This window comes from Vanessa cardui, chromosome 26 (assembly GCF_905220365.1).
Source record: "Vanessa cardui chromosome 26, ilVanCard2.1, whole genome shotgun sequence".
Taxonomy (NCBI): Eukaryota; Metazoa; Arthropoda; class Insecta; order Lepidoptera; family Nymphalidae; genus Vanessa; species Vanessa cardui.
In genome coordinates, this window is record NC_061148.1 from 4,762,106 (window position 1) to 4,777,757 (window position 15,652).

The window sequence follows — 15,652 nt, forward strand, 5'->3', positions numbered from 1 at the left end:
CAAACTGGTTCTTATTCTGAAGATTGAGGAACATAGCGCATTCGATCCGCTTCGAAATTTCTTTATGTAACTATCGATTCCACCTACCTCACAAAACTCACTCACACAAACATAAGAAGAAGGTTATGTTCCAGTGCTCTCCATACAACCTTACATCTAAAAGTAGAAAATTTTAGACCATTTCTTCATAGAGGCTTGTTTTGGATACTTGATAAATGTACATTGTAATTCACTCACGATGTTCATACATCACACATCGCCAAGAACGAGGTGAATTATTTTCAAGGCGACTTAGACACATGAAAACAATGTATAAAACTGCAATGTTAAGATAGGATGACTCTATTTTAATCAATACGCCATTTCTGTTCTCACTACCAATTCGTTCGAATTTCTTAAATTATATCTTGTCGAAGAAATTCAAATAAAAGATCCGTTTCAGCTAACCAACCGTACAAATTATTCTGACCATCAGTGTATTCAAACAATGAGAGTACGTTCAACTTAATAAATATCTTCAGTCAATCTGCAACGCTGTGTGATAAATCATACTCAATTACATTTATAAAAGAATAGGAGCTTATCTTCAAACACAACACCATTCTGAAATATTTTGCATCAAAAACAGTTCATAAATTAAAACATCACCAATACTTTGTTTATTAAAAGAATAGTATTGCAATAAAGATTTATTGAACCGTGTACATTCTGCATGATAATGGACTATGAATGGAAAATTGCTGATCAAATAAACGAGTGGAAAACTTGGATATGAAATGATAGAAATGCTAGTTGCTCCTCGCGGGTTCATCCGAGTTACATTTTATTTTGTTCTACTGTCGTTGTGTGTAACACTTATAAATACGTTTATATGTATGTATGGGTAATCTCAGGATTTTATGATCCAATACAAGTCCATAGCTACTTTATTTGTTAGTGCTATAGACTATATGTTTAATATTCCTAATAATCACATCCGTCGCTCGTAGTTAGTGATCTCATATTCAAATCTTATAGATTAATAGCGTCTCATTTTGAGCTCCATCGTTGATATGCAGAAAAATCAAGATGATTTTATATTGCAATTTATTGTTACAATATAAAAATAAAAGAGCTGGAAAAACTGGCGAGTTAAAAAGCACGATTGTATATGAAATAAAATGAAACGATGAAACGTAACCAAAATTGTTTTCGACAAAATCCAATATGAATGAACATTTAAGATTTCATTTAAATAATGTTTCATAATTTTGGTGCCAAATGAAGATGAGTGACTTGCAGTTTACAATGAAATGAAATCGAAGAAAACTTGTCCCAGGTTTCGAAATTACTAGAAAATCTTTCCAATACTCCATTCATGTAGTCTTTTAATCGTCATTATGCGAATGAATGACCAAGGCTAATTTGTAATGTGTTGTAAATTCTACTGAGAAAATAACATAAAAGATAGAACGCTCAAACATACACTTGATAGTTATTATAATATCAATATTACAAATATTAATACACGTTATTTGCATATTAAAATATTGTGAAATTATAATTCAGAACGGATTATTGTTTAGCAACTGATAGGAATGTACATTTATGATTTCATAAAATGCACTTCCGTTGCGAGAAATGTACTTACAGCCCTATCGGGTTATAGGAAATACTATTTCAGTCTCGTTCAGTTAACGGATACAGTTATGGAAACTAAATCCAATTTATGATCAACGTAGTAACGACTAACAATATTAATAGAACTTTTTTCGTTTTGCAAATCCGTACAAGGACAAATTTTAAATCTTAATTATTAGTAAAAGCCTGTAAATTTCCCACTGCTGGGCTAAGGCCTCCTCTCCTTTTAAGGAGAAGGTTAGGAGCATATTTCACCACGCTGCTCCAGTGCGGATTCTCAAGTGGCAGTTTTCCTTCACCGCCGAGCTCGAGATGAATTATAAATACACATTAAGGACATGAAAATCCAGTGTTGACCTGGGTTTGAACCCGTAAACATCGGTTAAGACGTACGCGCTCTAACCACTGGATCATCTCAGCTCTCAAACGCTGTTATAGCTTTATTATGTATGGTAATATTATAAATGCGAAAGTAAAGCTGTCTGTCTGATTTAAATTAAATTTGACATGTTGAGTGTAGACAGTTCCCGTTCAAGTTTAGAAGGACATATGTTTAATTCGCTCGAAAGGATAAAATGGGATATGACGGCTTGTGAGCTGTTGTTAGTTTAACAAATTTCGCGCCGGTTAGTATCAGCTAGTTAGTATAAAACTTGTATACAACATGGTCTAGCAATTATTAATGGAACAAAAAATACGAATCATTGATAGCAATATTCGTATAAGTATAAATTATTCACTGACATCACTAAATTAAAATATATATGAATAATTAGTGATTATACTATTTTATGAATCTCAATAGAACTTTAATACAGAGGAGATAATATATCTGTCGATAACAACCAGACATAATAAACAACAAAGTCATCTAAAAACGACTGTCCTGACTATCGGGAACTCCATCCGCCGCTCAAAACATCCGGCAGACATAACGACCCCATATGCACTGACGTCATTGCTACGTATTGTAACGCTAATAAAACATTACACATATGTACTGAATTGGCGGAAAGGGATCAGTGGTTTTGTTATAGGATGTCGAACAAATTGTTACGTTCTTTAGTCAAACTTTAAAATATTAAGAAAACATTTTGGGTACTACCCAAAAAAAACTAAAATTATTAAAGAGTTCCGTCAATTTTTAAGAAATTTAAGCGGCGTTTTGTTGTAGCTGTATATTATAATACCCGAAATCTTTGCTTAAAGTTAAGATGCCTGTCTGCCAAAAGTTCGTCGACATGCTTTTAAGAGAATCCTTTGACGTTAACAATTTCTCCGAGATTGCTATCATCAAAGGCTAATGATGTCGCTGATGAACCTTGTGTAAGCTGCTTAGTGCGTGTATTCTTCGTTCATGGTGTATATTATTTTATTGGCATTAAATTCGCACTTTGACATAGATATTTTAAATCTCAATGTTAGTCATGAGCATATAAACACCAGTCATATTGTCAAATAAGTAAAATATTCAATGTATTTCAGTTACCTAAGCAAAGTTTGCTTTGAAAGATAAATAAAACGCATAATTGCGTTTGAACTAAAATCAGTTTTCCATCTCTAACTTGGTTTAATTGCATAAGGTTTTCGAATGTAGTATTTCTGTTTCACTTTCATTTATCTACGCCGTCAGCTTTTTTAAACGCTAACGAACGCCATATACATATATTTTTAGTTCACTGTATCTCTATAAATAAACTAATCATATAAAATTATCATAGAGCAATACAATTCAAAAATAAAAATTTCTTCGATCACCAGACATAAAAAACAACAATGTCTGTATATTATTCAGCTATGTTGTCTCAAGGCGTTTCGCGTGGGAAAATTTTAGGTCACATTATTTATACTTTAACATAAAATTCCGATTGTGTGCGAATGTTGTAAAAACAAACGAATGTGTTGAAACTGCTTTTGCAAACGTGATAAAGAAACTATTATTCATTGAATTTCTACAATACGAATCGAATATCAAAACTTTAATGTTACTCGCGCGAGATGATCAATCGCAATATTCCTTCTACAGACATTAATAACTCAACTTAATCCAGATTTATCTACTGGTTGTCATTTTACTAAGCGATCAACTCGCTCCCTTTATAAAGTCCATCTGTCATACTATTCAATAACAGGAAGGAAACTAACATGTGTACGAGCTCGTTTTAATTTGCATCCGTCGTGAGTCAGACGTGAACACGCACAAATATAAATGGTACCGATGTAATCTAGAGAAATTTATTTAGGAATATTTAATGCTTAAACATATTTATATTACACTACTCGTCCTTACTTTGCAGAAGGAGACTAACCTTTTAATCGTAGGACAAATATAAAAGTTCTATATCTTTTTCGGTCAAAAACGTCCACGACAATCGCATAACAATTCACCAAACCATAAACATCAATATTTAGAAGACAACTTGCCTTTACCTGACATTAGTTGATTCGAAGATTTAATTTGGATAATGTTTTCATTCATTCATTCACTGGTACAAAAATTAGGTATTCTATATTTGAACATGAGTAAAGGTTGCTGAATTTCTTTGAAATCCATTCGGATAATGAACAGAAGAAATCTTTTGGCCTTTTCAAGTAGCCCATCCCATAACCCTTTTTAGAAATTCTACGTAGAGTATATTATTAATATACCTACATTCCTTTTAATAAAATATGTTATATTGTATTTTAAGACGGACAAAAATTTACACGTTCTAAAAATATAGCTAATACGTGCTTTGCCCTAACTTTTTTCTCAAGCCATTTTTTGGTATCATCAAAGATTTGCGACATAAACTATAATTTCCTTATTATTATAAGTATTATTCACAATTGCTTCCTAAAATGACATCATTATATTTAATAATAATAGTTTTCATAACACAATGGATTCAATTACAACAGTAACAACTCAGATATCTATAAAAATATCACGAACTATAATTCTAAATTAAGACGGAAATGAAATATGACATTAAATTGAAATAGATTTAACGGTATAACGTTTTAGAGCAGTCATTGGAGTGAATTATGGAACTGTACATCAATCAAGCTATTGAATTGGAAATACGACCGCATCGCTCCGTTGAACAAACTAATTGTAGCGCTTTGCTTTTCCGCTAGCATCCTTTATAATATCCAGGACCAATCGACAGCTGACTGTATCTTTAATTGTTGGGTTCATTCATATTAAATAAAAAGTAAATATTTCGAACAGCTTTTAGAAGTAGTACTTGGTGGTATGGCTTTGTGCACTTGGTGGTAGGGCTTTGTGCAAGCCCGTCTGGGTAGGTAACACCCACTCATCAGATATTCTACCGGTAAACAACAGTACGCAGTATTGTTGTGTTCCGTATTAAAAGGTGAGTGAACCAGTGTAACTACAGGCACAAGGGACATCTTAGTTCCCAAGGTTGATGGCGCATTGAAGATGTAAGGAATCGTCAATATTTCTTACAGCATCCTTGTCTATGGGTGATGGTGACAACTTACCATCAGGTGGCTTATATGCTCGTCAGCCAACCTATTTCAATTGTAGCGTTAAATAAATTATTTAAAAATTATAGGGGTACTTCGAATAGCCGTAAAAGCCTGTCTGAAAAATATATCGAGAATAACCAGGAAATAATTAAGACTTTCTTGTTAAAGCTACTATGTTAACGGCGTATACTAACCTCTTGTTCTTGTCTGAAACTATTTGGGATCGACGCAGCGTGTTTTTCTTCCATCCTCATTTATTCATCGTCAGATCGTTCATACCATCTCTCTAATATGACTTCTTACACATTCCATCCGTGTCTTCTTAGATAATTGTCCTTCCATCCCTCTAATGTTATACATATCACTCGTTAATTACAGTATCCCAAATACAACTATGTATACTGCACTATACAATATATCAAATTATAATTGCAAAAGAAAGTGTGTCTGTTTGTTTGTTACGCTTTCACGACTAAACCAGTGAACGAATTTCATTATGAACCCTAAGGACATTGGCTGCTTTTTTATACTTAGAATATTTGACCCCTTAAGACGCGAGAAAGCCGCGGGCGAAGACTAGTACAAATACTATAAAATTTATACATTACTATATCCTTATGTGAAATAAACCTGACATACAAGACGTTAATAATTAATAATAAATTATATCTTTAATCTATTACAACATACACATGTATAAATTATAAATTAAGTACCTACGTACCTAGTTGAAGCGTACCGGACTTTGATAAACCATTAAAGATTATACTTGTCAACGGAAACAGTAGGTCCTAATCTCTCCATTCAGTATGATAAAACGATAAGATTGCGTGTCACAGTTATGAATGAGTGTGATATCTGTAGTATTTTTAATAGTGACGCAAATATTGGACGAGGTGGAATTACCAGCTGGCCGAATATCCTTAAACCGGTGACAGATTTGTGTAATAATTAGCAAATTAAAAAAAAAAACTTTGAAATATCTATACAAAGAATTACTCCAAATATTTCATCAATAATTTCGTATCCTTACTTTTACATTGTACTAGCGAATATTGCCTCAATTCCTTATGGATTTTAATATATTTAAAAAAAGAACACCCAGTCAATGTTAAGTGGAATAGTGTAGAAGAATGGTTTGTAGTGTTTCATTTTTTTTTTTTTGTATAATAAAGCAGAGCTATTTATTAACTACATGAAATATGCAAATCTTTTTTTTTATAATATCTGGTTAGGCATATGATTACACTCCACCTGATGGTGATATTTTAAAAAAAACTTAAAATTTAATAATTTATTTCAACCAAACAATGTGAGAGTGTTTATCATCTTAATGAGTAGAGAAGCAGGGTAACACTTCCGTGCCTCGTAAAGCATGTAGTCATTGATCATATGTTCACTATGTATCTGGTAATATAAGATTACCATCACCTCTGTCTGTGAGACTGGGAATAGAGAGAGCAATCATGATATATGTATATTACAATTGTACACTATGACCTGTATTGTTGACTAGAATTTATAATTAAAAACTACTTTTTTTTATTATTTTGTATCAATCATTGGCAGAATATTGTGTAGTCATTGAGATAGTGTGTTACATAAAAAAAAAAAGTTTTTACGTCATTGATTTTGTAAAAAACGTAACACCACAATTATTGCTTTTTTAATGATAAACTGAATGCACTCATGTATAATATATTTTAATAAATGATTTTTTAAATTAATTAAAGTATAATTTATCTTCCATCCTGGAGTGTACACATTTACATTACAACAAGAATTAACCATATAGCTCAAGTAAATGAGAAACTATCACTGTTTGTCACATAAGGTACAAATTCAGGTCCAACGGAACCAAATTGAAAAAAAAATTCTTTATATATATATTAATATGTTAGAAATAATATTATCCTTATTCACTTAATAATATAATGATAATAATATGACAAAAAAGGGGCAGCAGCCTTATATAATGCAATAAATATTATATTAAATTGGAGGTATTAAGCATTTGTAAATTTGCATATTGAAATAAATGTAGGAAGCAGCCAATATAAGTTTTATCCAGTCAATTTTTATCGTGAATTCATTCAATCCACTAATTCATTTATGAATATCATACACTTATATTTAAAAGTTACTTATTAATGCTTAAATTCTTTAATAAAGATATAAATAAGCTATTTTAAATAAGAATAGCTATTTAAATATGATTTGTTAAATTAATATCACAAGTTTTATTAGCTTAAATAAATCAATATCATAAATATGATTACCTATAATATATTTTCATATAAAATATTATACAAAAATATTTCTCATCTCGGTAAGTATTACTGACTCATTAATTTCACCAAACAACACTAATTGTTATATTTCAATTTAAAGAGTAAGAAAATCAGTGTAATTACAGGCTTTGTCTAGATTCTTAATATTAATGATGTATTGGCACTGTAAATAATGAAACATACGGCATATAATTCTAAAAGATTTGACAGAGAAAAATATACAATTGATATAAAATATGTATTCTCACATATAGATTTATAAAAAAAATATTCATAAAATTTCAGTCCAGTTCACAAATATAACACATTTATACTTATAAAAAGACAAAGTTGATACAGTAATCAAGTTAATTTGCCCAAGTATTAAGTAATTATTATATAATAATTACAAGGTAATTTTTGTTTGTTAATTGTATTAAAAGTTAAATATGAAGTTACATTTTAATTGCTATAATTTAGCATTAGATTAACTTTATTTGCTGCCAACATGTATTGTAATATTTTATAATTTTAAGTGTACTATTACTAAAATAACACAGAAACAGTAACATTTAATATTATTATGAATTGGTGAGTGAGCTAGTGCTGCTATCAACACAAGAAATACTATCTTAGTTTCCAAGGTTGATGCATTGGTAACATACAGAACCATTAATTGCCCGTCTCTATCTAAAAAATATTACTTGTACAATTTACTATGTGCAAAAAACATGCCATAATTGCCTTTCAATAGTATTAGATGTATATAGTATTGAACATAACAACAAATATAAAAATAAAAGCAACGCAAAATGCTGTTCTAAAAAAAACTATTATTGTTTTCTAAGCTGTGAATGCAAATAGGAAGTACTTTTTACTACTTTATTACTTTATGACTTGGTAACAAATGCACACTCAATCACTTCCTGGCATTCAAACATATTCCCATGTCTCTGTTTGTGTAAATACAAAAAAAGTTATCACTTGGAAAAGTTCAGTGGGAATTAAATAAACAATCGCTATACATTGAAGAAAATACCATGGATGAAGATATATTTTCTTTGAGAAAATGAGTATTCATTTAAAGTTTCTAAGGACGAATTCTACCGCTAAACAGGAAATCTTTGGTCTCAGTATTATGTTTGGATCAAATGATGATTTGATTTTTACAATACCAATAGAGACTAACACGGAGACTAGTGTTAAGTTTGTATTGATAATTTCAAGGATGTTTAATATTTCTAACCGAGCCTATGAATATGGGTAGGCCATTGTGCATAGTTATTTTAAATAAAGATAAATACGCAAGACTTATTATGTGAAATGTCCACCAATAACGTAAATGACAAATTTCGTTTTTTAGTAGGAAGTTTGAATAACATTGTGTATCACCATGTATAAGTAAATTTGTCTGGAGTAAATGTATCTAAGATGGTTAAAATATCTTCAAAAGAATAAATGATCCATGTTTTACTTATAAATTAACGTGCTACTGTATTTTATGATAACAAATAGAACGAGAACATACGAAGATATAACCTTACCTGTTTCCGAAGTTAGTTCTCCAGAATTCGGCAGCATCGCTTTTCGTAATACGAAATTGGTCGCCTGCGAACGTTCCGTTGGGAAACATGGCTTTTAATTCGCTCAACATATGACTGAACACTAAGCTAAGCTTCGTCAAGTTACGTCTGTAATGCGAATTCTCATCAAACATCTTTTCTTTACCGTCTTTAAACAGCTTTATAGCTTGTTTACACTTTCTTATCAAATTTATAATAAATATGTTAAAATGTTCATTATTATTCAACTCCTGCATGTTATCCTCATATTTCGAGTATATTATACGCAACCTCTGATATGTATCGGGCAAAATATCAAGAATAAACGGCGGACTATTTTTTAGGTTCATCTTATGATGTTGACACAATTTAACTACTTTGTCCATTAATTTCCAAGTCTTATCGAGAGTCCGTTTGTCCGTCGCCAGCTTAGTGGGACAGACGGCATCAGAAAAAGCACCATGTAACTTCGAAAATATCGAAGAAATATTTTTCTGTTGTGATTTGTGACGGGGAGCCGCCATATTGAGAGTCCGATGACATACAAAAGAAAATAACTTTTTTAACAAGACACTAAACTCAAAACACTCTTATCACTTTATAATTAAGTAATCTATTACGTGTTTTTTCATGATCACACGAACGCACCACATTTACGATACAAATATTATACACCAAGCGGCAAACGATCGCTCACTGACACATTCCCAACGCGTATGACAACTTTGTTTGACAAATTTAGTGAATGACAAGTTGTAGGAATCTCCGGACTTGGAGCTTGGGATTCGTTCGACGTACACTCGTGTTGCCCTTTTAATTTGTTGTACGGCATCGTAGTGTTGCTAGGGTGGCAAAAAGTACAAACAAAATTATAGATTATATTTTTCAAGTATGAAATTTAACTCTCTTTAAATTATTATTAAATTGATGAAAATAGTGCTTCAAAATATTATATCAATATTTGCAAATGATTTGATTTAATATACTTTATATTTTTAAAACACACGATTTCATTTTGATCAATGAGAATGGTAAAAGGACTTTTATAAATTTAGTTTCTTTTCTTTTTTTAGAAAGACCTTTCTTTGAATTACAATTTCAACCAATTCTTACTATCATTTACTCCATAAATAATATTTACACAACCATACGAGATAGAGTTTTATAATAATTTAAAATATTTAAGCAATAAACTAAAAATATTGTATAAAAATATATTCTTGTAATAATAACATTTTGTATTTTTCTTTACCTTCATTCTTAAATTTAGCAAACTATAAACTGGTATGTTTGAATTATTTATTTTCTAAGATACTACCAAGTTCATAATTTTTATACAAGATGGCGTTGAAGATGCTAATAACATTTAATAGTTTATGTAGCTGCAGCTAGATGGCGTTGTTTTCAAATTAAAAACAAAATGGAGTAAACCTCTTTATTTTTCGATTTTTAAAAGTACCTACTGCATAATAACTTAAAAGTATTTAATCTTCGTATTCTTCATTTTCTTCAGTAGTAGTCGTAGTACGTCTGTGTTTACGCCTTCTACTATGACGTTTTCCAATTTTGTTTAGCCTTTAAAAATATTTGGATATTAAAGATTGATTATTATTTAATTATTGTTAAATGTTAGTAAACAATGAATAAAAACCATTTCCTAACTATAATAAGATTAATTTCAGGACATGAATATTAGTTTATTTACAATATATTTATACACTGTAGTTTCCTAATGTTACCAGCAATTAACAAAATTTAACGAGAAAGCGAGAGACCTATAAAATAATGACGTGCTCTTCGAAAACAAATATTTGACTAATTCTTACAGAATTGATTTATTTAAGGTAACTTCATTTTATTTATTAAAGGAATTATTTCCATGGAAAATTACTTCATATTATGAATGTTTACTATAATGCAGAATATTTGTTTTCCTTAGAAAGCTTCGTACATAAAATTATTTAAGAAATCTTTGTATATGCCTACGTTGATTAGGCGAAGAATTTTAAAACGACTGCTCCAATATCCAAAATAACAAAATTCAAATTTATAAGTGTCGTTTATTTATAGTCTGTGTCATTTCATACAACGTCACAAGACCAAAAAAACGTGAAAATCTGTTTTTTTTTTACTACAGTTATTGCGATTTTTTAATTTAAGTATAGTTCGTCAAATTCAAAAATTCCTAACTTTAAATCCATTCAAATTTCCGACATTATCATTATTAGTATTAGTGAATATTTAGAATGTAGCTTATTTCTTAGCTAACTGTTTTAAAGCTTATTATTTGTTAGCACCTACGTCCTGTATTAGTTAATTAAGGTTGTATAGATTAAGCTATCTTAAAGCCGCAGGGTATTAACTCTATTTCTAGCCCAATAAGGACTTATGCTGCTATTATGTGTTAATGATGATAGCAAGATGCCATCACCAGCTTAATAACCTTATCGGGGTATTATCCTGCATAAGTAGTCAAATGTAGACGTTTTACAGTACGTAATTACATGCTTCTACACATTTAATAAAACTTTAACAGTTCCTAATTGGCGTTTCGAAACGATGAGTAAGATTACAATGTCCAATTTTGAGTTTTTTTTTTAAGACAGGTAATAGTTTTGTTCAATGTAGAAACGTCACACTTACAAATATAAATAAATATGACACAATATCAAGTACATTACTCTGATCCCAATGTAAGTAGCTAAAGCACATGTGTTATGGAAAATCAGGAGTAACGACGGTAACACAAACACTCAGACCCATGACAATATTGAAACTTAATAATAATCTACATCGACTTGGCCGGGAATCGAACCCGAGACCTCGGAGTGACGTACCCATGAAAACCGGTTTACCCACCACTTGACCACGGAGGTCGTCTAAACGTCACATTTGATTTTTGATTAAGAGAAATGTGAAAGGTATTATACCACAGATATGTCAAGAAATCACGACTGAATTTCACTTTGACGTTTATTTTTTTTTTATGAAAATAAAAAAAATTAAATCGTTTTTGGTGTTTAATCACGATATCACGATATTAATTTTAATACATTAATAAGAGGGAATTTAATCTGTAGTTGTTATGTATTTTTATGTAAAACTCTAAAAGCAGCTTATGAATAATTATGTTATTAGAGTATTACGGCTTCGCTAGTGGTTTCCTTTGCTCTAGTAACATTAAAAATAAAGTGCACAGAAGTCCAGAAAATTTAAAAATCATTCCATGAAAAATGTTTTGAACAAAAATCTACCTGACTTACACTTTTAAATGTATTTTTATGTTCTTTTTGAAATGGCTTATAAGACAGATTTTACTTTTGCAAGTCTGTGTTGAAAACTTTTCAGCAATTTGTACTTTAAAATCTAGTAAATTACTCAACAATAACAATAAGCTATCCATTATTATCTTTATAGAATAGCAGAATCAAATCAAATCGAAATAAACTTATAAACTTAGTAGGCTTTTACAAGCACTTTTGAATCGTCATTTTACAATTAAGTGAAGCTACCACCGGTTCGGAAAGTAGATTCTACCGAGAAGAATGTAAACCTTATTGTAGACCTTTTAGACTCATGTGTTTTTTCCTTATATTGACTAGCTGCACCAGCGGCATTATCCATGTGAAATTTACAAAACATTATCTATAGTAAAGAAACCATCACCACCGTATTTCTAAAAACTTGAACTATTTCTAAAAAGTATCAAGATCTATAGAATTCTTCTGCATAATAACATAACACATATAATTTTGAGCTGCTAGACAATGATTTGCTAACTGCACACACATATACCTGATTTTGTGACAATGTCTACGACTTTAACGTGTTTGAAATCATCGTAATAGTTTCAAACTTTATTCAGAAATGATGTAAAATCTATAAAAAATAGTGGTACTTTGTAAAATACAAATCTTTTTTCTTTTTCATTTTTAAAAACTCCAAATAAGCATTAAAAAATACGGGACCACTATGTGGTCTTTCTGAATAGATTGCAATTTGATTTATCAAAAACAAAGTTACAGAATTTTTTTCTCTGATGATGATAAAGAATCAATCGATTAAATTGAAAAACAAAATAAATCGTTAAAAACAATTATTAGTAAATCAAGCAAATTAGATTTAGTAATAGGTAAATAAATGTTAGAACAGTATAAAAATACAACTATACATTTAATTAATAACAATTATCTGTAAAATTTTCATTAACAACATAAATAATATAAAAACAAATTATTTACTTTTGATAGTCACTGCATGGATTTTTTTCATACGCTAGAAACTTCAAAATGCCATTCTTCACACCAATTAGAACGTTATCAGCTGAATCAAGAGCAAATGTGTTAACACCGGATACATTGAAGGTACCTAAATGTTTTGCGCTCGCATTTTCAGCATCGATAGTGTAAAGATTACTATTTTCGTCCATTGCGAATATTTCATCAGATCGACTAACGAAGACACCGGTCATTCTTTCGCTGGGCAATCCTTTAATTTTAATAGGCACGCTATGACCTGCTTTTAATACATAAGACGTTTTAGTTGCTGCGAAAAATATGTTATTTCTAGTATCAACCGTCAAACCGTGACCGTTTGGTATGGGTGAGAAAGTTTCCTGCTTTTGACCATCGTTTGTTATTTTATGTACTCGATTCTGAGGCCATGTGGCAATGTACATAGTGCCGCCATCACTCGAAACTGTTATATACATCACGTCTTCCCCCAAAGCCGTGTAAAGTTCGATTGAGCCGTCATCTTTATATTTATAAATACCATTATCAGTAGCGAGATACACAATATCGTTGAGGTTATCAACGGTCGTCGATTGACCTAAACCGGCTACTTTTATTGTCTCCGTTTCACCACTTGGATGTAAGACTTGTAGGTTCATTTTCATTTCGTCGCTTATTAGCGTGTAGAATACTTTACCAGTCTTCCAATGGACCGTCATATCAGCTGGTATGCCAGTTATGTTCTTAGGTTCGTCCATTGAGTAATAGAAGTCGTTGAGATTTATTAAATTCGTACAGAATACATCTCTATGTGCTTGTTTAAATAGCTCTTGTCGTGTCATAACTGGACTAGCAAGAGAATGTTTTGCAGTAAAGCAGATAAGTAATAAAATTAGCTTCTGCATCTGAAATAATGAATATGCGATAGTTATCATTGCTTCATCTACATTTTATAGTTTATCATCTAGTTCATTTATTATGAACTACATAGATCGTTACAGGTAAATCAAAATTGAGTATTGAGTGTCCCATTCCGTGATATAAACAATTTGATTGTATGACAGACGATCACATTTTGTACACTTCATTATTTTTTCAACAATAATGAGATCTAACAGGTAACGTTTACGTGCAATACAGTATTAATAACAGATTTAACTATGATATATTGGAGACAAAAAAAATTACATATGATTCTAGTTTCTTAATAAGTATTGTGCAATTTTTTGACCTGTTTGTGTTGTGTATGTGTTTATGGATAAGTATATACGAATGCTACATGCTCGAATAATTTGGAATTCTTAACAATATTAAAAACTAACGACGATTATTTTTGATATTGATGATTGATATTTGAAATTTTCACATATCTGAACTTAAGTGCCAAATGACCATATTATTAGATATTTTGAAATTAGGACGAGAACAACGATTTTAAACCAAAGATATTAATCACTAACACAAAGCTACCGACCTTTAATATCACCTGCTTTATTTATTTATAAACCAATAATGAACGTTATATTTTAACACACTTAATTAAAATAAACTTTTTTTATAATTTCACACTACGTACACTTATCTCTCGAAGATTTCCTAATGACTGACTTTATAATAACATATCATTTAAATACCCAGTGAGTTGTACAATGAGTAACGAATTTGATGTTTTAAAAACACCCCTATTCTCAAAGGAAGAGGGTTCAATTCAGATATCTCATGTCGCTTGGTGTATTTGTTGTATATTCTATTTGTTGCAATTGTCCACACATTATTTACAAGAACCGTCGATAGTAAATATAAACATTAAAGAATTAACAATAAATATATTCATTAATGATTCACTGGAATTCCGTTTTATGATTAATTTAGTTGTTATTATACAATGTTTATTTGGATTTTTTTTAAATATACATTAATAATATTATCTGATAGTCAATTCGTAAGTGCATTTGATAGCGTTGTAATTTAATGTAGAGCAATAGATCTGTTAGAAAGATTACTATTTAAAGCTGATCGTGCATATTTCGATCTCGCCTAGATAGATGTCCAGACGTCTCAAGGTATATGAGGCCCTTGGGTACATATACATTTTGGGCCCTTTTGTTACCTATTAACTCAAATTAAATATCTGGCAATATATTTAACAAAATAGCAATGATACTTTTTATTATTTTAAAATTTCGTCTACCAACTAGAAATAATTTGCCTATAGGCCTACTTTAAGTTTAGCCTTAAATTCTTAAAAAAATCTGATTGGGTGTTCAATCTTATAAATCATATCCATATAATATCTACTTCTATTATGAAGAGCACGACTACAGCTTTTAACTTCTAATATAGACTACCGTTACTTCTGTAAAAGATGTTTATTTTATGTTAGTTATTTCTGACAAATTTGAAAATTTAGAAAGTATTTGTAGCAGTCAATATATGTTCAGACATGTGAGAGAAATATTTGCTTCTTCGGGGCCCCCTCATAATGGGGGCC

The 15,652-nt window shown here is 30.4% G+C and overlaps 2 protein-coding genes across 4 annotated transcripts in view; both read right to left on the reverse strand.

The window, feature by feature from the left end:
- LOC124540614 (E3 ubiquitin-protein ligase CBL) overlaps positions 1–9,734 on the reverse strand; it is an 85,106-nt gene extending 75,372 nt beyond the window's left edge. For 2 of the 3 annotated variants that reach the window (XM_047118281.1, XM_047118282.1), the window contains exon 1: positions 8,912–9,734. In XM_047118281.1, coding sequence (XP_046974237.1) covers positions 8,912–9,453 — 542 coding nt within the window. In that variant the 5' untranslated portion in view covers positions 9,454–9,734. The remainder of the gene's footprint in view (positions 1–8,911) is intronic. The other variant, XM_047118283.1, reaches the window with a different exon arrangement.
- Positions 9,735–10,398: 664 nt separating this feature from the next.
- LOC124540875 lies at positions 10,399–14,761 on the reverse strand. Its single transcript, XM_047118663.1, has 3 exons — positions 14,636–14,761; positions 13,171–14,066; positions 10,399–10,504 (listed from the first exon to the last, which is right to left on the reverse strand). The coding sequence occupies exons 2-3, from the start codon at positions 14,064–14,066 to the stop codon at positions 10,414–10,416; spliced, it is 987 nt and encodes a 328-aa protein (XP_046974619.1). The 5' UTR covers positions 14,636–14,761; the 3' UTR covers positions 10,399–10,413.
- Positions 14,762–15,652: the final 891 nt, after the last annotated feature.